Source organism: Rana temporaria, chromosome 6 (assembly GCF_905171775.1).
Source record: "Rana temporaria chromosome 6, aRanTem1.1, whole genome shotgun sequence".
Lineage (NCBI taxonomy): Eukaryota > Metazoa > Chordata > Amphibia > Anura > Ranidae > Rana > Rana temporaria.
The window spans coordinates 96,343,194-96,365,695 of record NC_053494.1 but is presented as its reverse complement, the minus strand read 5'-3'; the positions used below and the strand labels follow the sequence as shown (position 1 = coordinate 96,365,695).

Sequence of the window (22,502 nt, the reverse complement as noted above, 5' to 3'; positions counted from 1 at the left end):
GACGGACGAACATCCTGAAGATGACAGTTCTACCCCGCATCTTATTCCTCTTACAGATGATACCTATAAAATTACCGAAACGTTTCTTCACTGAACTACGGAGTATTTTTACTAAATTTGTATGGGGGGGTAGAAGACCTAGACTGGCAATGACGATCTTGCAAAGGTCCAAGTTGCGGGGAGGCTTGGGAATACCAAATATTCTTAGGTACTATCAGGCGATCGCACTACAGCGCATCCTGAACTGGAAGTTCCATACGTCCCTTAAGTTATGGGTCCCTCTGGAAAAGACAATGGCGGGACGGGACTTGTCCTACGCACCCTGGGTCCCGACGGACAGTAGAGGGCTCTCTGACTGGGTGTCCCCGTTGACGACTCACTCCCTGTCCGTTTGGGATAAACTGAATGGCGGCCTGGCACTAGCGCCGAGGACTTCCCCTCTGGCGCCTGTTGGAGGTTACCCGTGGTTCTCCCCAGGAGAGCTGAAAGCTTCCCTCGGAACGTGGGTTAGGGATGGGGTAGTTAGCCTCGCAAGATTTATGGACAGCGGAATTTTAACACCGCTGGCCACTTTACGCGCTCGATATGGTAGCTTTCCCTTTGACTTCTGGAGATACCGTCAGCTTGAGACCTTCACAGCAAAGTGTCAGAGGGTAGCACAGATCAGAACTAGCCTGACAGAGTATGAGCGCCTCTGGGCGTCGGAAGATCCAGAGCCCCATTTAATCTCGGTTCTATACCGACTGTTAGAGGACGCTTCCCCGAATCCCCGTCCTTACTTTATTAGAGAATGGGAGAGGGACCTACAGATTGACCTTACGGACGACCAACTTTACCACTTATACCGCCTAACCCACAAGAGCTCAGTTGATGCCAAAACCCAAGAAAATAATTATAAGTTATTGACGCGTTGGTACAGGGTGCCGGCCGTGTTAGCTAGAATTTTCCCTAATGCCTCGGATAGGTGCTGGAGGGGGTGTGGACAAAGGGGCTCTCTCCTCCATATTTGGTGGGAGTGCCCGGTGCTTCGCCCGTTTTGGGACATGGTTGCTAAACACGTGTCTGAGGGTTTGGGCATGGATGTTCCGGCCCAACCCCAACATTTCCTGCTCCACGTCCCCCCCATTCCCCTGTCACGGTATAAAAGTAGTGCTCTCCCCCACCTCCTCAATGCGGCAAAACGACTTATTCCGATTCATTGGAAAAGCTCACACATTCCCAGTGAGCAAGACTGGTTGGGGAAGGTGGGGGAGATCATGGAAGCGGAAGGTTGGCTGGCCACCTGCAGGGATACCCGCGAAAAATTCGAGGCCACCTGGGCAGAGTGGAAGGCCCACGTACATGACACAGCTTTGCTCTCCTCCAGTTTGGATGAGGCGCTACTGGTGTTGGCTGACCCCTCCTTTGGGGAACTTGTCCGGGCGCATCGTCAGACGACCTCCTGAGGCTCCGGGATGACGGGGGTCCTTTTGGTCGGCGAGTGCGGTGAGTGCTGATCCTTCTACCTTCCTATCTATCTTCTCTCAACTCTCTCTGTCCCTCCTCCTGACCCCCACTCTGTTCCTTTATCCCTTGCCCCTCTTCCCCCTTCTGAATGTTTAATGCATAGATATTTGTTTAATATTGGGACCATCGATGCGACCCCTAACCTGGTTGACTAGTCTCATTTCTCAGGTCTGTTACAATTAGCATGTAGCAAAGGGAGCCACCTTGCTGTCTGCCGGGGAGCGGGGGCATGGGGACACATTCCCTCCCCCGTTATTTTGGGGGGACCCGCCCATGAGGATCGAATGTCCCGGGTGGGTGGAGTGTCAGCCTGTCCCTGCTTTATGGCGGGCCACTGCTCCCGGTTTAATGTTTGCCTGAGCTCGGACCGAAGGCACTTTCCTTTAGAGTCCCTTCTCTCCCCTATCCCCTTCCCCCTCCCTTTGGCCCACTATCCCTTATCCCTCCCCTCCCTTACTGTCACCCCCTACTCTGGTTATTGTTATTATTTTGTATTGGCTTTCTGTCTGATTGATAATGCAGCATTGTACAATTGTCAATACCTCTTTTCTTTGAAAAATGGAAATAAATATTTTACAAAAAAAAAATTGTCCGAAGTGTTCGCCATAATGTCGCAGTCACGAATAAAATCGCTGATCGCCGCCATTAGTAGTAAAAAAAAAAATTATAAAAATGCAATAAAACTATCCCCTATTTTGTAAACGCTATAAATTTTGCGCAAACCAATCGATAAACGCCTATTGCGATTTTTTTTACCAAAAATAGGTAGAAGAATAGGTATCGGCCTAAACTGAGGAAAAAAAACATTTTTATATATGTTTTTGGGGGATATTTATTATAGCAAAAAGTAAAAAATATAAAAAAAAATTCAAAATTGTCGCTCTATTTTTGTTTATAGCGCAAACAATAAAAACCGCAGAGGTGATCAAATACCACCAAAAGAAAGCTCTATTTGTGGGGAAAAAAGGACGCCAATTTTGTTTGGGAGCCACGTCGCACGCACGACCGCGCAATTGTCTGTTAAAGCGACGCAGTGCCGAATCGCAAAACCTGGCCTGGGCATTAAGCTGCCTAAAGGTCCGGGGCTTAAGTGGTTAATGAGGATATGGCTCTTTCTTTTCTCAATAGTTTGATTGAGAAGAAATTCTCATGGTCGCATATTAATAAAATACTATGTGGAGTTTCATTTTTTCTAAATTTAAACGGTTTTCCTTCACTTTTTAGTTTTTTCTCATTAAGTCGGGCAATGAAAGGCTACAAAAGAGCAAACTTTTCAGTGGATACTAGACAGCCAATTTCATCAGAGCTGCTAGAAAAACTTTGTTTAGTCACTGAGCGTATTTTCTTCTCGGAATATGAAGCTTAATTATTCAAAGTGTCTTTTTCTGTTTGTTTTTCGCAGCCTTGAGAGTTTCGAAATTAATCCCTTAAAACAAATCTGCATTTAACGGCCTCCGTTTTGAGTAGGTCAAGAACGAGGAAAATTGCGTTTGCATTTTATTACTACAGTCTAAAACTGATCAATTAGGCAAAGGTGCATGGATTATTCTATATCCTTGTAATAATCCAGTAATTTGCCCAGTTTGATTGTTGAATAATTACATGCTTTCTCATCCAGTTGGTCATGAATTGTTATTTGTTCATGAGAATAATGTTCCATTAACAAGATTCCAATTCAGTAGAGTGTTGGAAAAAATGCCTGTGTGCCCCTAATTTGGACAAACTACGATTGTCCTGCCATTCTTTGAGAATTGGCGCTGCATCTGAGGCAGCCAAACTTGGTATGGGTAAGAATAAGGCCCTGTACACACGATCAGTCTAAACCGATGAGAACGGACTTCAGTTCAGTTTCATCGGTCCAAACCGACCGTGTGTGGGCCCCATCAGTCAGTTATCCTTCGGTCCAGAAATTTAGAACTTGCTTTAAAATTTAACTGATGGACTGATAACCGATAGGTCAAAACCGACGGTTAGTATGCAAAAGCATCGGTTCAAAACCTGCGCATGCTCAGAATCAAGTCGACGCATGCTTGGAAGGATTGAACTTCGTTTTTTTCAGCACGTCGTTGTGTTTTACGTCACCGCGTTGGACTCAATCGTTTTTTTAACTGATGGTGTATAGGCACATCAGACCATCAGTCAGCTTCATCGGTTAACCGATTAAAATGAACTTCAGTCCGTTCTCATCGGTTTAGACTGATCGTGTGTACAGGGCCTGAGATAAAACAAATTAGAAGATGGAAATCGAATGCGTATATTTCTTATGTGAGACCTAATGTCCAGTTTTGAATTTCAGGTACTCCAAAAGTTATATGGATCATCAGACACTTGTTTGTGTTTTGGGCAAATAGGAGAGCTTTGAACAGGATTTAAGGAGAAAACTTGAATTTGGATCCGAATTTGTTTCAAATTTATTGGTTTGGTAAGAGAGGGATGATATGGGAAGAATTGATGTCGGTGTTGGCAAAATTGGTTTATAGATGGCCTCTACCGGATATTCTGCTTATACACCTTGGAGGCAATCATATTGGCAAATTAAAAACATTAAATGTATTATTCCAAATGGCCATAAAAGAATTAAAGTCTGCTTCTCCTAAGACCATCGTATTCTCGGAAATCATTCCTCGCTTAATGTGGTTTCAAGTTAACCGATTATCAGTTTTTGAAACAGTCAGGAAGCAAATTAATAGAAGAATAGAAAAATTCATGTCCTTAGGATATGGAATATCATTTAGACATTTGGAGTTGGAAGGAGGGCTTCCAGGATTACATCGGAAGGATGGAATACATCTTTAGGATGTAGGCCTGGATATCTTGAACTTAGATTTCCAAACAGTCATTGAAAAGGCTGTGGTTTTGGGTAGGTAGGCAGGAGGCTTATTATGGCTCCTGCCTTCTTTGGGGACAATTTATGATTAAAGTTATGCTTGTTATACAACTTGAGCTATAATGGCTGAGTTGTTCAGTTTTATATTGGTATTTATGATAAAAAGTTATTAAGGTGAATTCTGATCATAAAAAGATATAGCTAGATTCAGGTAGCCGGGCGCATCTTTGAGGTAGCGTAGCATATCGTATTTACGCTACGCCGCCGTAAGTCAGAGAGGCAAGTGCTGTATTCACAAAGCACATGCCTCCTAAGTTACGGTGGCGTAGCGTAAATGGGGCCGGCGTAAGCGCGCCTAATTCAAATGAGTATGAGGGGGCGTGTTTTATGTAAATGGGTGGTGACCCGACGTGATTGATGTTTTTTACGAACGGCGCATGCGCCGTCTGTGTACATATCCCAGTGTGCATTGCTCCAAAGTACGCCGCAAGGACGTATTGGTTTCGACATGAACGTAAATGACGTCCAGCCCCATTCACGGGCGACTTATGCAAATTACGTAAAAATTTCAAATTTCGACGCGGGAACGACGGGAACGACGGCCATACTTAACATTAACATTGGCCAGCTATTTGTTCGACTAACTTTACGCCGGAAAAAGCCGTACGTAAACAACGTAAAAAAACTGCGCCGGGCGCACGTACGTTTCTGAATCTGCGTATCTAGTCATTTGCATATTCTACGCCGAACTCAACGGAAGCGCCATCTAGTGGCCAGCGTAAATATTGCACCCTAAGATACGACAGCGTAGGAGACTTACGCCGCTCGTATCTTAGCCTAATTTAAGCGTATCTGGTTTCCAGAATACGCTTAAATTTAGGACAGCATAGATTCAGAGTTACGTTGGCGTATCTACTGATACGCCGGCATAAAGCTACCTGAATCTAGCTAATAATTTATGGATTTGTTGATAAGAGTTATTGGTAAACCAATAAATAAGCTGCGGCCAAAAAAATAAATACAATTATTTTTTTAATCTAAATATATTGTAGTATTGTTTTTATTCAAATGACTGTTTGGGAAAAAATATTATTTAGTTGCTTACTGTTCCATCATTATTATTATTTTTTTTAAATAACAAATTGTGAAAAAAAAATAAAAAAAATAAGGGCTCATTCACACCGATTCTCTGGCACATACAGTGTGAATAAAGGAAAATTTATTATCATACTTACCGTAATTTTCCTTTCCTGATGGACTCCATGGCAGCCTACGTGTGGGTTAATCCCGCCTCCTCTCCAATGTGATAGGACCCCATACCCATAAAAGTTAACTCACCAATAGACTCAGTGTTCCGTAACTATCCCGACTCCATAATTTCAGGGTGGGAACTCCGTCTGCCATGGAGTCCATCAGGAAAGGAAAATTACGGTAAGTATGATAATAAATTTTCCTTTTTCCTGACTGACTCCATGGCAGCCTACGTGTGGGAAATAACTAGCCAACACACGGGTGGGTATGCTGAACAGAAATATATTTAATTTGTCCCGTCAGCCGACAAGACTGATAAACCAAAATTTACAGAAGACAGTGCTGCAGGTTCAACACAGTAATGGGACATAAAGGTGTTTATAGAAGACCAAGAGGCCGCTCTACAAATAACGTCTGGCGCCACATGACGGGCTGCTGCCCAGGAAGCTGCCATCCCTCTCGTGGAGTGAGCTGTTACCGCCTGCGGAGGAGCCAAGCCCTTTGCACAATAAGCCTGTTGTATCGTTTGGACGATCCAGGATGCGATTGTTCTTGAAGATGCCTTCTTCCCTTTGTTCTTGCCTGAATGCAGGATGAACAGGTGATCAGAACGTCTGAATGTAGATGTAATTTGAAGATATTCAGTGAGTATCTTGCCCATATCCAGAGGGTGAGTCTCATCAGAATCTGGGTTTTTAAAGGTAGGGAGAACTACTTCCTGATTCTCATGGAAAACCGACGAGACCTTCGGTTTGGAGCCCAACATAGGTATCAGAACCACTCTGTCTGGAAAAAAGGTGAGAAATGGCTCCTTGTGACCCAAAAAACCGATCTCGGACACTCTCTTGGCCGAGGTGATAGCTACCAAAAAGGCTACTTTGGCTGAAAAGTTCTTCAACGAGGACGGGGAAGGTCCCGACATACTAAGTCCATTCAAAAAGTCAAGTACTAACGGGAGATCCCATTTGGGGAATCTTGGCTTCCTCAGAGGTCTCAATCTTGAGGCTCCACGAAAAAACTGTTTGATTAGTGGATGAGTTGCCCAAGGGATTCCAGAAAAGGCTGAAAGTGCTGAGATTTGAACTCTTAGTGAGCTTACAGACAGGGGTAGGTCTAGCCCTGATTGAAGAAAGCTCAGGATGTTTTGGATTTCTGGGTTCTTGAAGGAACTGCCCGCGGTTACAGAAAATTCCACAAACTTAGACCATATTCTACCGTACACTTTATTTGTGCTTCCTTTCCTTGAGCTCATAAGGGTAGAGATCACCCGAGAGGCGCAGCCAAGGGATTCTAGCCTTTCCCTTTCAAGAACCAGACCGCTAGTTTCATTTGAGCCGGACAGGGATGGAGGAGTGTCCCCTGGGAGAGAAGGTCTGGTCTGCATGGTATTGGAATTGGGTCCTGAAGACTCAGCTGAACCAAAAGAGGGAACCAAGGCCTGTTCGGCCAGTATGGAGCCACCATTGTGATTTCCACTTCTTCCGCTAGAAGTCTCTTCAGGAATTTTAGAATTATTGGGATCGGGGGAAAGGCGTACGCCCTCTGAAACCACCACCGATCCGTTAGGGCATCTGTCCCGATTGCCTGGCTGTAGTAACCCCTTGTGTAGAAATTCTTCAATTTGGCATTGTTCGGGGAGGCAAAGAGATCCACTTGGGGATTGACTCCCAGGGATAATATCCAACGGAAAGACTGGTCGTGGAGAGACCATTCGTTGACGTCCACCTGAGTTCGTGACAGGAAATCCGCTTGGGAGTTCTGAATGCCTGGAATGAAAACAGCCGTCAGGTTGACCAGGTTCACTTGGGCCCATTTCATAATGGGCTCTACTTCCTGGAGAAGGGATGAGCTCCGAGTCCCGCCTTGTCTCTTGACATATGATACTGCTGTGGTGTTGTCCATCCTTAGAATTACTGACTTTCCCTTCAGCAGTTGTGAAAAGGACTGTAGGGCACACCAGGCCGCTCGAAGCTCCAGGGTGTTCGAGCCCGGATTGTGTAGGCGAGCGTCCCACCTGCCTTGCGCCATGCTTGTGCCGCATAAGGCCCCCCAACCGGAGCCACTGGCATCTGTCGTCACTGTGACCCACGAAACTGGAGCGATGGAGTGACAATTCAGCAGATTCTTCGGTTGAAGCCACCAGAAGAGGCTGCCTCTCATTGACGTTGAAATGTGGATCCGCTGACTCATGCTCCCTGATTTCCACTGCCTGAGAAAGCCGGATTGGAAGGGACGTAGCCTCCAAAGCGCCCATTTCACCATTGGTGTTGTGGATACCATTGTCCCAATGATCTTCAAGCATTGATGAGCTCTTAGGTGGCGAGTACTCAAGGCCCGGGAAATCCTCTCCTGAATTACCGGAATCTTCTCTGCTGGTAGAGAGATGGTCTTCCTTACTGTGTCGAATTGAGCACCTAGATAGGTTAGACACTGAGTTGGCTCTAGATGGCTTTTTGCCAGGTTCAGGAGCCACCCGAATTCGGACAAGGTCGAGATGACCTGATCCCTCTGTGCCAAGAGAAGGGTCTTGTCTTGGGACAGGACCAGGAGGTCGTCCAGATAATGATACAGACGAATCTTCTTCAGCCTGATGAGAGCTACCAGTGCCAAAAGAACTTTGGTGAAGACCCGTGGGGATGTTGTTAGGCCGAAGGGTAGGCACACGAACTGGAGGTGTTCCTGGTTGACATAGAACCTGAGGTACTTGTGCAGCTCTGCTGCTACTGGGACGTGGAAATAGGCATCCTTTAGGTCCACGGAAATCATCCAGTCGCCTGGCTGTATTGCTTGTTGGATGGTTGATAGAGTTTCCATTTTGAACTTTTTGTGTGTTATAAATTTGTTCAAATATGTCAAGTCTATGACTGGGCGCCAGGTACCGTTCTTCTTCTGTACTAAGAAGAGAGGGGAGTACACCCCAAGAAACTGTTCGTCTTTTGGGACGTGTACCACTGCTCCCTGAATCTTCAGGAGGTGAATGTAGTCTAGAAGGACCTGTTTCTGCTCCAGTGACCCTGGAAGAAGGGTGGAGATGAACTTTGGACAGGGAGGACTGGAAAAGGACCATGCGTGTCCTGAGGTCACGGTCTTGATGACCCAAAAGTCCTTGATTGAGGCCGCCCAGACGTGCCGATAAAGGAGTAGACGAGCTCCCACACGACCCGCTTGGGCGGGCGTTGTCTCAAAAAGATTTCCCCTTGTCGCGTCCAGTTGACGCCTGAGTAGTTGGAGTAGGTCTCCGGTAGGAGCCTCTACCTCTGCTCCAATTCCTTCTGTAGTTTCCACCAGGCCTGTAAGCGCGAGCTTCCCTAGCGCGGTCCGGGCTGTATCGCCGAAATTGAGGCATTTTTCTTCCCGTTTGGCGCTTGTCCTGAGGAAGGAAACCAGATTTGCCGCCCGTGACTTTGGAGATGGCATCATCTAGCTTGTTGCCAAACAGGGTTGATCCTTCAAAGGGAATCTTGCACCAGTTCTGCTTCGATGATGGGTCAGCAACCCAGGGGCGTAGCCAGAGGGCCCGTTTCGCGGTTACAGAAGAAAGCATAATCCTAGCTAACAGGCGGATTAAGTCAACGGAGGCTTCGCCCAGGAATGCGACCGCCAATTTTAGCTCTGCCGTGGCTGAGTTCTTGGCTAGTTCTTCAGAAACGCCTTTGAGGAAAGAATCAACGTTTTCCGTCCAGGCTTCCATGGCCTTTGATAATGCCGCTAAAGCTAGAGCGGGTTTGCACGCTGTGCCCGCAAGGCCATAAATTCTTCTGAGGTCCTGGTCCATTCTTCTGTCCAGGCCATCTTTGAAAGAGACGGAGTCAGCAATAGGTAAAGTGACATGTTTAGCCAGTCTCGTTACTGCCGCATCTACCAGAGGAACATTTTCCAAATGTTTGACCTCCTCCTGCTTGAAGGGATAGAGCCTTGAGGCTTTGTTAGCCATGGAAGATTTCTTGTCCACCTTGCTCCATTCCTCTTCAAAGATACCCTTCAGTTCAGACAGAAACGGGAACGTAAGGCGTTCTTTTCCCAAGCGCTTAAAATATTTTTTCTGCTTGGCTGGAGAAGCAGGTTGTTCCTCCCATAAGAGAGCCTCCTTAATCGCTTTGACGAGTGGCGTCACCTGCGCGAAGTCAAATTCTAAGCCTTCTTCATCACTCTCTAGGTCACCCTCAGGAAAAGCCGGAGTGGAGGCTTGAGGCCGGGAAGGACCTGGATCCTCTAGGATCTCCAAGTTTGGAGAAGCAGACCCGTCAGTGTTGGTCTGAATCTGCGTGTGGGGCATGTTCTCTCTTAGAGTTCGTTGAACCACACGTTCCACCAGAGACTCGATGCGATGACCTTCAGTCTCTTTTTCCCTAACCGCATGGGCGTAGCATCGGTCGCACAATGATTTGCCCTCAGGGACACGAGTGTCACATCCCCAGCAGGCTCTGCGATCAGAGCGACTATCATGGCGGTGGGAGCGGTGTCTTGAGGAGGAATGTGATCTTCTCCTCCGGTGGGAAGAAGTAGATGGAGATCTACGCTTGGACCTCGACTTTGAGGAAGAAGAAGTGCGTTGCGGACTGGCAAGGTCTTCCGGTTCTGGATTGGAAGGGCTAAATAAAAAACATTTAGGGAGGAAACTGTCAACACACATGAAAATGTGACTAGCAGCCCCAAACCCGAACCCTTTCCCGCACATACCTTGTGCGTGAGGGCTGGCCACCTGTAGACGGTGACTGGTCCATAATTACTCTGGACCTGCGTACAGTGGATGACAATTCAGGACCAACAAGGAACCTATGGTGCCGAATAAAAAATATATTAAATAAAAGTGTGCTGTCCCCTTAAGAAGAAATTCTCTGCTCATTGCTGCTGCTTTTTTTTTTTTTTTTTTTTAAATAAATAAATAAATATATAGTCAACTAATTAAACGAAAATTCATTTAGACAAAACAATTAAGTTAACATAGTGATTTAAATAATTAAATACATGCAGATAAAACATAAGCCAAAATAGGAGCATGGTAAAATCAATAAAAGCCAGAAGCAACATTCACTGACCTGGCAACCAGAAGGGAAACACCCAGACACTCAGCTGCTCGCCTGAAGGGAAACCCAATGAACATAGGCGAGCAGCTGATTTTAAATCACCCGCCGGTGACGTCACGCGTCCTCCACGAACGCGCCTGCGCAGTGGAACGCGATCCCACGGCGCCTGCGCGGCCGCCGCGGGAATCGACGGACTGCGCATGCGCGACCAAGCCTCGCTCTGAGGATGGATACGGCGCATGCGCGGGGCACTCGATGGGGAATCAGGAAGTCACAGGCGTGCTGGAACGCAGAGGCGCTCCAGCCGCCATACACACACAAAACAAACAACACAGAGGCACGAATAAGCGACTGCCATGGAGGAAATATATAGAAAGGGACCTTGCCAGCCGATCCTAGAAGTCTTCAGCACACGCCACAGCCACAACCAAGTGTGCTGGGAAGCTCACCACCCGCCCATGGCTGGGATCCGAGCTGCACCGCTTAAAGTGTGCCCTTTTCCATTCCTTGAAGAAAAACGATTTTGATCCATGGAGGAGGAAAAAAAAGGAACACTGAGTCTATTGGTGAGTTAACTTTTATGGGTATGGGGTCCTATCACATTGGAGAGGAGGCGGGATTAACCCACACGTAGGCTGCCATGGAGTCAGTCAGGAAAAGTAGATTGTTAGTGCGGCTAGAGCCACCTGTTATTCTATGAGGATGCAGTGGCTATATGAACACAGCTGTAGGTCCTAATTTGAAAGGTGTGCAGGTGTGGGTGAGTGGCCCCGAATGCACACGTTCTGTGTTTGGGGATGTACATCTGCATCCTCGTGCCTGTCAAATTAGGACCTGCATCTGTGCTCATACAGCTGATGCATTTCCATAGTGTAACATATGCCTTCACACTGCAATAGCCACATAAAAAAAAACACTGATTCCCAATGTGACTGAGCCCCAAGACCTCATTTACACACAGGACTTTATTTATTAACTCACTGTAGTTTTATCTTTTAGATTTAGCAGGAGTTTTGTAAGTTATGTTATGTTTGTGTCTGCTAATAATGATTTTTGTGTATTTTTAGTGAAAATGTTGTTTTTCTATTGGGTGGGGGGAGGCTGTACGGGGGCCCCATGATTTCTAACGGCAGCCCTGTCCCAATGCCACAAACAGCTGCCAAGGGGAACCAGGGTGTAGAACCTGCTGTGCCTTCAGCTGCCTTGACCTTTAGCCACTGTGCATGCACGCCCGATAGCAGCAGCCACCTAGGACTTCACTGGGCACGAAAAGTGCTCAGGCACACGGCCACAGAGGCCTGGGCCTGCACAAAGCAATATCACAAAATGTCACCCCCCCCCCCCTCCACAACATGGCAGAGGCTTAGGACAACACCAGAGGCTAATGCCAGGAAGAGGGGACGGGAAGGGGTGGCTCCCAGGAAACACTCCACAGTCAAATACTGTCAGTTTTGCTATAGAAGGTTGTATATATCAAACAGATGTGCCACTTCACAGGCAGGTTGAGAGCATCCTGCAGGCACATTATTTAAAAAAAAATGCATTTTTTATATTGCCCTTTAAGCATGATATAAAAAGCTGCTCCCTGAATTTTTAAAAAGCATTTTTTGGTTTGCTACGTGTTCCCCAAAGCAAAGTGTCCATCCCCCATGCCATTTGTTTGACAATCTCTCTTAATCTAGTAAATAGCCATTACTATTTTTTAATCTTCATTTCCCATTGACTTCAATAGGGTTTAGATTTGGCACTTGAACTTCATTAATATTCATAGAACCTGCCTCAAACCAAATCCAGGTTCAGCTTATCCCTAAATATGGGATAGTGACAGCTTCTGGGCACTTTATTGTTTTCTGGTCAGACCTGCAATCACACAGTGTCTGGTAGAGGCAAAACGTCCATCAGCAAATTCCATTGTGGCTCTGAGATGTAATGTGACAAAATGCAGAGAGCTGAAAAAGGAAGCTGATGCTGGAAGATAAAGTGTGTTTTAATTAGCTATGTAATTTTGGAAAATGTACCTTTTACCATGCCCACCTATCAGTGTGGCACCATGGCACACCTTGCATGGCACACTATTTTTAACCCACGGAAATGTGTCCCTGCCATGAAAGGACTAGTTTTTAGATTGTGTTTGCCACCTAGAAACAATAATTTCAGTGCTCCCTTGGCAGAGACCATTGAGTGCCAGGATAAGAATGGCATTCATGAAAAATCCATTCCAGACTCTTTATGTTTGTCCTTAGAAATCAGTTAGCCTAACTAGGAAATACACCAAACAAACCTATTTTCATGTACAGGCCACATTGTAGATTTAGCATTTACAAATAAATATAACATTACAGGATGGAGCTTTTATCAGGTTTTTGTTTTTATTACATGTGCTGAAAATGGAACACACATTACACAGCCTCAGCAAAAACTATGCTGCTTTCTGTTCATGTTGTAGTTTAGTGATAGCTGTGGCTAAGAGCATCAACCAGGACATTGTTGAACTTCTCCCATGCATGCTGGACTTGAGGGCTAAAGGCAGATCCCAGTTTGCCAGCCAGGACAACAACCAACACTTCTCCAAGACGCTACATAAAAAAAAGCAACATTTTGTTATTAGTATTTAAACATATCATTACTTTATCAAATTATTTCATTAGAAAAATAGTAATATATAACAGCTTTTTTCGTTACCCAAAGTGTAAAAAAAGTTTGAAAATGTGTAAAAGTGTACTACAACCAAAGAGAGATGAGCAGTTGTTACTTATTTCTTGAGCTGCTAAAGTAAAATTGGTTGCTGTGGACTACTATTGACCATTTACTCTAGTTATTAAGATATATTCAAAGCCAAACTTTTATTTTTATTTTTTAATGGAGAACGGAAGGGTTAGCACCCCTATAATTTTCCATCCGCTCTACAATTGTCACCAGCACCAGAGGTGAAAGGTATCTTCTAATGGGGTCACATAGTCAATTTGAAATTGTATAAGAGGCTACTTTTTCAAAACCTTTTAGGCCTCGTACACACGACGGGGACATGTCTGATGAAAACGGTCCGCGGACCATTTTCATCAGACATGTCCGCTGCCGGATTTTGGTCTGATGGCTGCACACACCATCAGACCAAATTTACAGCGGACAGCGAACGCGGTGACGTGGCCACGCCGTCGCCGCGACGATGACGCAGCGACGTGCGCGACCCTGGAAGGTCAATGCTTCCACGCATGCGCCGAATCACTTCGACGCATGCGAGGGCTTTCGGCTGAGCAGACATGTCCGGTGAGTCGTACAGACGACCTAACATGTCCGACGGACAGGCTTCCAGCGGACATGTTTCTTAGCATGCTAAGAAACATTTGTCTGCTGGAAACCTGTCCGATCCACCGGAAAATGTGTTCGGTCGGCCGTACACACGACCGAACATGTCCGCGGAAACTGGTCCGCGGACTAGTTTCAGCAGACATGTTCGGTCGTGTGTACGAGGCCTAAGAGATTCCCTCACACTTCCTGTTTAGTCTCTAAGACAGGAAGCATGTGGAAATCTTCCCCCATGAGATACAAAAAGCAGGAAAAAAAGAATGCTTGGGTTTTTAAATATGTCTTACTCCTCAAAATGAACAAAGTTTGGGATTTAAATATACACAAAGGTGACAAGGTCATACAGTACATTTCTGTTTGGTCAATAGAAAGCAATCAAGCCCAGTGTTAAATAAAATATTAAAATTATTACCCTAAAGTTCTCAGGATCCACATGCAGTTGGTTAGCATGTTCTTCACTGAGGTCGTGCAGAGTGCCCTTCACGTTGTCTAGGTGATGGATGGCATTGTCAATAGCTCCCAGAATCTTCTTGCCATGTGCGTGCACCTTAGGATTGGCAGCAATTGCAGCTGGACTGGAGAGATCTCCAAAGGTGCTGAAATACCTCTGGGTCCAGGGGTAGACTAAAAACAGCCTATGATAAATGGAAGAAAACATATTTGATTAATATTTTCCACCAGGAACCTTCAAACATATATATACATCAGCAATTAATAAATACAACTTCATGGATATGATGCAGTACCTGTATGACTGACTGGTATGTACCTGTGAACTTGTACCAATTACTACTTGCATGTATGTGTGCAAGGATATGAATAATAAAACAAATTATGTTATCATTCTGTGTAAACATATATGTTACTTTCAAAACTAACATTTACTACACTATTGTGCAGGAAGTCCCATCTTAGGAAAGGAAAATAAATAACAGAAAGAAACATCAGTAATGACAATTATCATTTTGGTAAAATACTTGCAAAGTATTATTTTGATTAAAATAATTGCACAGATTACCATACCAAGCCAGAGAGTAGTGGAGGATTATAACCTTGGTTATTTTTTTTCCACCATTGGAGAGATTTCCCCTTCACTTCCTGTCCTATAGCCACAACAGGAAGTGAGAGGAAATTTCTCTATAATGGTGAAAATCCCCTCTTAGACAGTTGTCACCAGAACTGTGCCAATTAGAAGTTTTCCCTTCCATTTCTGTTTTAGTGGCAACTCAAGATTTGGGATTTTCTCTAATTTTCAGTCTAGGTGACAATTGTGACCAGCACAAACAGAAAAGGTGGGGACACAGACAGCAATAAATAACTAATTCCTTTTTTTTTTTTTTTTCGATAAAGTGGGTGATCTCTCCTAGGTTTGGAATCTCTCCTATGGTTTTTTCTGTCAGTGGCCCCACTGGGGAGATTTTTCATCACTTTCTATTCTTCTTACTCACAGCCACACTGATTGGATTTGGACAATCTAAAAACAACAAAGGTGTAAAATATGCAACAAACAAGGAAAACTATGGAATTCCACTTTACATAGTGACTTATTAGGCAAACCCAAATCTGATACATTGAAGTAATTTTTTTAGGTTAAATTACATTTTGAAATTTAAAACCATGGAAATAATAAAGCATTAGAAGACTGTTAAATGATTCAGGTTAGAAGATACTGGTAGCATAGTAGAGAGATTCTGAAAAAGTAGTAACACCAAGGGAAGTTGTTATACCTGGTAAGTGCTTCATGTCCATCCTGTTCAATATTGACCTTCTGCCACACAGAGTTGATGGCGGCCTTCTCTTCAGCAGTCCAGTGAACCATGGTGTTGGATTGAGTCAGATGAGAGTAGCTCTTGCTTAAAGAAGTAGATGGTGGATGGCAAACACAACTTTCTCCCCATTTTATTTATAGTCTGCTTTGTAAGTCACGCCTACATTGCATTTGTGCTTTGTCATAGTATTGTATCTCCGTTAAACTGATAAGTGAATCATATCACTGACTATGCTGCTTTATATCATGCCTTGTTCATAGCTTATTTTCTATGGCTACATGCTGATCACACAGAACTTGGCCTCAACATGCATAAGTTGAAAACAGATAAGACATAAACATCTATGCAACAGATACAATTTGTGATACAGAACACCCAATTTTATGTCTTTCATGAAACATGGCAACAGATTTCTTGTGTTACAGGTATTATACATAGGAATTATACTCTCAGATCAACATAGTGTTGAATTATATAGATAAACAGGATTATTATGATATCACCATCATGCTTGAAGGCTAAGTAGGTTTGAAAATAGATTTTTTTAAGAAATGTATTGAATGTTATTTAAGTGTACAGACATAACATAGAAAATGTTCGGTTCACTATATTTTGGATACATAATCTTCATATCTTAGTCATTCCTAAAATTTCTAATAGCAAGGCTATAATAATGCTTACAGTATATATATATATATATATATATATATATATATATATATATATATATATATACACTGTATGTATAAATACTTTTTGCCGAAAATTCATAGTAATGTTTCATAAGTTACATCTAAACTCAAACTTTATTTTTTATTTTTGGATAGAGTGTGAAAGGATTTGAACCTCTGTCAGTTTTTTTCTGCTGTGTCAATATCAGGCCTCATTCACACCTGAGAATAGCTGAAATGTGCATTTCCAAAACGTGCAGCATCATACATACTAAGGGGAGTACAACTGAGGGGATCCATAGTGGAGAAGGATCTTGGGGTTTTGGCAGATCATAAGCTTAATAATAACAGTGTCAAGCTGCGGCTTCCAAAGCGAGCAAAATCCTTTCTTGTATTAAGAGAGGTGTGGACTTCATAGAGAGAGAGAGATCATTTTTCCCCTGTACAAATCATTAGTAAGACCTCATCTGGAATATGCAGTTAAGTGGAGAACCACTGCATTAGTTGAAACCACTTTGGTAATTATCTCCACCCCCATGTCTTCTTTGTGGCTACTTGCTTCAAGTAGGGTGAAAGGGCCCGGCTCCTTCCAACTTAACTTGACAGATCTGGTTACAAAGGATGGAGCTAAACAATCTTCTTACTACATATTACGGTCATACAGGCCCTCTGTGACGTGTGCTGACATTGTCTGACCATTATTAAAAAAAAAAAATGTTGTTACTGAAATCACACAATAAGACCAAGAAAAAAAAGGAATTTAATACAGAAATGTTGGCTTACTGAAAAGTATGTCCATGTACCGTATATATGCACTGAATACTTGGTCAAGGCTCCTTTTGCATGAATTACTGCACCAATATGGTGTGGCATGGAGGCGATCATTCTGTGGAACTACTAAGGTGTTATGGAAGCCCAGGTTGCTTTGATAGGTCAGGTGAGTTTGCTTTTTGCATAATCAACCTCTGTATCACTCACAATGCACCCATGCTCACCATAACCGTGCAATTGGCAGTTAAAGTAGCACATTGCCGAATGGCAAAAAATGGCCTGGTCATGAAGGGGGTAAATCCTTCCGAAGCTTAAGTGATTAACCTTTATGGAACAATATCGAACTTCAAAATAAACTACACTAAATCCGAAGTGATTGGTACAGAGTTTAACATAAACCAAAGGAATCAAATTAGCTCCCTCTTCCATTTCAAATATTCTTCCTCTTATGTTGGTAACTTGGGAACCAACATTTACCCTTTGCCATATCTTTAAGCTAAATTTTAGCCTACTAGCCAGGTCAATCAAACAGAATTTACAATGATAGGACCGGGAAAGTCTGCCGTGTCTACCTTGCTTCCTTCAAGCCCTCCAGTTGAAACTGTCATTAGGGTTTTTGAGAAACCACAGAACCAAATTTTTAAAGTATATCTTGCAGGAAAACCAGCAAGACTAAGGAGGTCAATCCTGATTTTCAAAAGTTGAAAGTAGGAATTGGGTTCCCTGAACCAGTCAAATACCATGAGGCAGCCCAAGTAGAGTAGTTGATTGGTGCCACCAATTCAAATTGTAACCCTGGGTCAAATTGTAAGAAGCACTAACTAAGCCACTACTAGCTGGGCTTTTATGGTTCCCCAACACCCTAGAGCTATCATTTACTACACAATAGGGATGAGCCAAACACCCCCCCCCCCATTAGGTTCGCACCAGAACCTTCGAAGGGACTGAACGTTCGTTTGAACTTTTAGAACCCCATTGAAGTCTATGAGACTCGAACGTTCGAATTCAAAAGTGCTCATTTTAAAGGCTAATATGCAAGTTATTGTTGTAAAACGGGTTTGAGAACCCGGGTCTTGCCCCAGGGAACAAGTATCAATGGAAAAAAAGTTTTTAAAACGGTCGTTTTTTCTGGAGCAGTGATTTTAATGATGCTTAGGCCCCGTACACACGACCAAACATGTATGCTGAAACTGGTCCGCGGACCAGTTTCAGCATACATGTTCGGTCGTGTGTAGGCGCGAGCGGGCAGAATTCCAGCAAACATTTGCCCGCCGGGCCTTTTCCCAGCGGGCAAATATTCCTGGACTTGTTTTAAAACCGTCCGCTGGAATCCTGCCCGCTCGGACATGTATGGTCGTCAGTACAGACCTACCGTACATGTCCGAGCGCCCGCCGTCCCTCGCATGCGTCAAATGACTTTGACGCATGCGTGGAAGCATTTAAAAGGCAGGCCCGCCCACGTCGCTGCGTCATCGTCGCGGCGACGGCGCGGACACGCCCTGCGTATTGTTTACGCACGGACTTCTGTACGATGGTTAGTACAGCCATCGTACAGAAGTCCCCGGGCAGACATGTACGGTGAAAACGGTCCGACGGACCGGTTTCATCGTACATGTTTGCCCGTGTGTACCCGGCCTTGAAGTGAAAAAAAATTGAAAAATTCCTTTAAATATCGTACCTGCTGGGTATCTATAGTATGCCTGTGAAGTGGCACGTGTTTAGAACTGTCCCTGCACAAAATGAGATTACTAAAAGAAAAAAGTCATTTAAAACAGCTTGCGGCTTTAATGCAATGTCTGGTCCCTGCAATATGGATGAAAATCATTGAGAAAAATAGCATGGGTTTCCCCGCCCCCCCTCCCCCCAGGTCATTACCAGCACCTTTGGCCCTATATACTTTAAACAACAGTATACAGGCGGTGCAAACAAGACAGGGACTGTAGGTTTGTTGTTAAGTAGAACTTAGAACTGGTACATTTTAAAGTGTAGCTCCAGCCAAAAAACACATTTTTACGCTTTTCTGAAAACATAGAGAAGGGTTATCACCCCTGTAATATTTGTTTTGCTGTCTGTGCGCATCTGTTGAGAAGATTGCAATTCACTTTCTGTCCCAATAACAAATGATTTTTTGTGAAACAAGGATTGGTGATAAAGAGAATTTCCCTTCCTAGGGGTAGATTTCCTCTCACTTCCTGTTGTCTCCTTCCGTTTGCAAGTAGGAGTCATTTGTAAGTTGGATGTTTGAAAGTAGGGGCCTGCCATATATACTCTGCAGAAATTTGGGCCCTAGGTGTTGGTGTTGCCACAACACTGTAAGCCCTCACAGTTAGTCTTGGTGGGCGCTGGTACGCCCTGCTGTGAACTATTATATCAAGAATGAATAAAGGGGGCACAATATGAGCCCACTTTCTTGGGACTGCGGCTCCCTCAGCCCTGCTAGGTAGGTAAGGGTTAAGGGTTTTAATGGCAGCACCTGGCCTGCTAAGGAGCTCGGCAGGCCGGGTGGGATCAGCCAATAGGGTACGGTGGAAGCTGCTGGAAGAGCCTGGAGGCTATTTAAGGACCAGCAGCTTCCGGTGGTCTTCCTCTGGCCCTGTGTGAAGCAAGCAGCACGGACTCCTGCTTGAACGTCTTACCTGCTCAGATGGAAGATTTACTAAGGCAGCTCGTCGAGAAGGCAGGCGGAGCCGGAGGCGAAGCGTGGCTACGTCAATGCCTGTCGGCTGGGACGGAGAAGGAGGCGCGGCTTTGCGAGGAAGGAGAAGAAGGCGTGCCATAGGGCGGTGAGCTAATTTTGATGGACGGCTCTGTGCAGGTACCGCCCGCTCCCGCCCCATCCCCTCGTTCAAGACGCAGCTCCCCGCCGGAGAGAGCGAGTGCCCCGCCAGTGGCTGAAGCTGGGATGTCAACGCAGCAGTCGGAGGACGAGGCCGGGGGCGTGGCGACCAGGAGCTCGGGTGGAAGAAAGAAGAAGCGTGCGGCTTCACAGTCCCCTGCGAAGAAGGGGGGTCGCCGGGGTCAAGCAAAGAAGACACCTCCACAGGTCAGCAGAGGTAGACAGCCGGCGGCGCAGGCCCTCAGGCAGCAACAAGGTCCACCACAGGCAGGCGCTCAGCACCCAGGGGCGCCACAACAGGCACCTGGTTTGCAAGGGAGACAGCAAGGCCCTGCAGCGCTGCTGGAGCAAGCGGCTCAGCAGCAGGGCATCCAGCCCCCAGCAGTGGGTGAGTTAAGCCAGCTATCTTTATTATCTGGGCTTGTGGGTTCATTGTCAGTACTGATCCAATCTTTAAATGCTAAAATACCTGTCAGTCAGAATGAAATCTTAACCCCTCACAACATATCAGGTAACACTGCTGTTAACCCCATTGTTGTCCCTGTGTTTACTACTCAGTTAGCTACTGCTAGTGGTTCAGGCTCTGTTGAAAGCTGCAAGGAGACTCCTAAAGTCTGCGTACCAGAGAGGTTTATGAAAGAGGCATTGCCTTGTGAGGTGTCTCCTTTGGGCTACCATTTGAGCCTGGCTTTGAAAGAAAAGATCTGGAATGGAGATTATGTAGACTTGCTTTCATTACTACCTGCAAATAAGGAAGTGGCTGTCAGCAGGCGGGAAGAAAGAGAGGATGAGAGGCGCAGGTCAATACCTAGGTCTTTCAACAACTGGCTCCAGGCCTTTTGCATATTTGCAGGTGTGCTAGGAGAAAAACACCCGGAGCAGTGCGGTGGGCTTTTTCAGCATCTAGACCACGTGTTGGAAGCTTACAAAAATTTTGGCGGCATGGGTTGGTTCTTCTATGATGAGTCATACCGTCAAAAATTATCAATCCACCCGTCCCTTAGGTGGGGTATGAAAGATGTAGGCCTGTGGTTGAATTTGATGGCACCCATGAAGCCGCCAGCTCCTAGGCAGCCCCCAGGAGCTACTCCCGCAGCGGCTCTCAGAAAAGGCTGCTGTTTTGCTTTTAACGAGAGCCAATGCCGTTGGAACAGTGCTTGCAAGTATAGGCACGAATGCTCTATATGCGCAGGCGGGCATCCAGCGATAAAATGCTTTAAGAGAAATGCTGTGGCCGTCCCTTCGCAGGCGCAGCATATTTTTCCAAAAAGCCTGCACTCCTGTGAGGCTGGAAAGTCTGCGCCCGTGGCTGGACAGGTACCCAGACAGGGAGAAGGCATGTTTACTTAAGGAAGGTTTTGATCAGGGTTTTCCGCTACCTGCTTTTTCAGGGGAAGGTTGCAGGCTAGCGGGTAATTTGAAGTCAGTCGAGCATTTCCCTCAGGTGGTAAGGGACAAGCTGTGCAAAGAATTGAGAGAAGGCAGAATAGCGGGGCCTTTTGACCAACCCCCCTTTCGGAATTTTAGGGTCTCACCGTTAGGCGTAGTACCGAAGCGGGAACCTAACGAATATAGGATAATCCATCATTTGTCCTTTCCCAAAGGAGAATCGTTGAATGACGACATTGCGGATGAGGTATGTAGAGTATCTTATGCCACTTTAGAAGATGCGATTTCAAGAATAAAGTTGCATGGTCCGGGGGCGCTACTGGCAAAGGCGGACATAAAGGCGGCCTTCAGGTTATTGCCAGTCTCGCCAAGAGCATTCGACTCTCTCGGTTTTTATTTTGAAGGGCAGTATTTTTTCGACAGATGCCTACCAATGGGGTGCTCGCTGTCATGCGCATATTTTGAGGCATTTGCAACTTTTCTTCACTGGGTTCTCAGTGTGCAGTCAGGAGTGGACAGTATAGTCCACTACCTGGACGATTTTCTGTTCATAGGACCGTCCGATTCCGTTTTATGCGCGGAGCTTTTGTTCAATTTTCAGTCGATGGCGCAAGATTTTGGTGTTCCGCTCGCTGAGGACAAAACGCGTCGGCCCGGTACGTCGCTCGATTTTTTGGGCATCGAATTGGACACCGAAAGCATGGAGTGCCGTTTGCCAATTGCGAAAGTACAAAAGTTGAAAGGTTTAATTGCGTCGGTGCTCCGGAAGAGAAAAGTGCGCTTGAAAGAGATGCAATCGTTGCTAGGCGTTCTGGCGTTTGCGTGCAGGATAATGCCGGTCGGCAGAGTTTTTTCTCGACGCTTGCATCTCTCCATTGCAGGAAAGAAATCGCCATTTGATCATATTAGGGTGACCACCCCTTTGAAAGAGGACCTTCTATTGTGGGCAAGATTTTTGGATTGCTACAACGGCAGGTCTTTCTTCCAAGCAGATTTTGTCGTCGCCAGCGATTTTCGTTTGTTTACAGATGCAGCGGGTTCGAAAGGTTTCGGTGCAATATGGAAAACACACTGGTGTTGCGCAGTTTGGCCAGAGTCTTGGGTGATTTCGGGAGCGACCAAAAACGTGGTCCTTTTGGAATTATTTCC

The 22,502-nt window shown here is 45.2% G+C and overlaps 1 protein-coding gene across 1 annotated transcript; it reads right to left on the bottom strand.

Moving 5' to 3' along the window:
* Window positions 1-12,957: 12,957 nt before the first annotated feature.
* On the bottom strand, window positions 12,958-15,818 carry LOC120943624 (hemoglobin subunit beta-3-like). The gene is made up of 3 exons (XM_040357024.1): window positions 15,645-15,818; window positions 14,330-14,552; window positions 12,958-13,187 (listed from the first exon to the last, which is right to left on the bottom strand). The coding sequence occupies exons 1-3, from the start codon at window positions 15,734-15,736 to the stop codon at window positions 13,059-13,061; spliced, it is 444 nt and encodes a 147-aa protein (XP_040212958.1). The 5' UTR covers window positions 15,737-15,818; the 3' UTR covers window positions 12,958-13,058.
* Window positions 15,819-22,502: the final 6,684 nt, after the last annotated feature.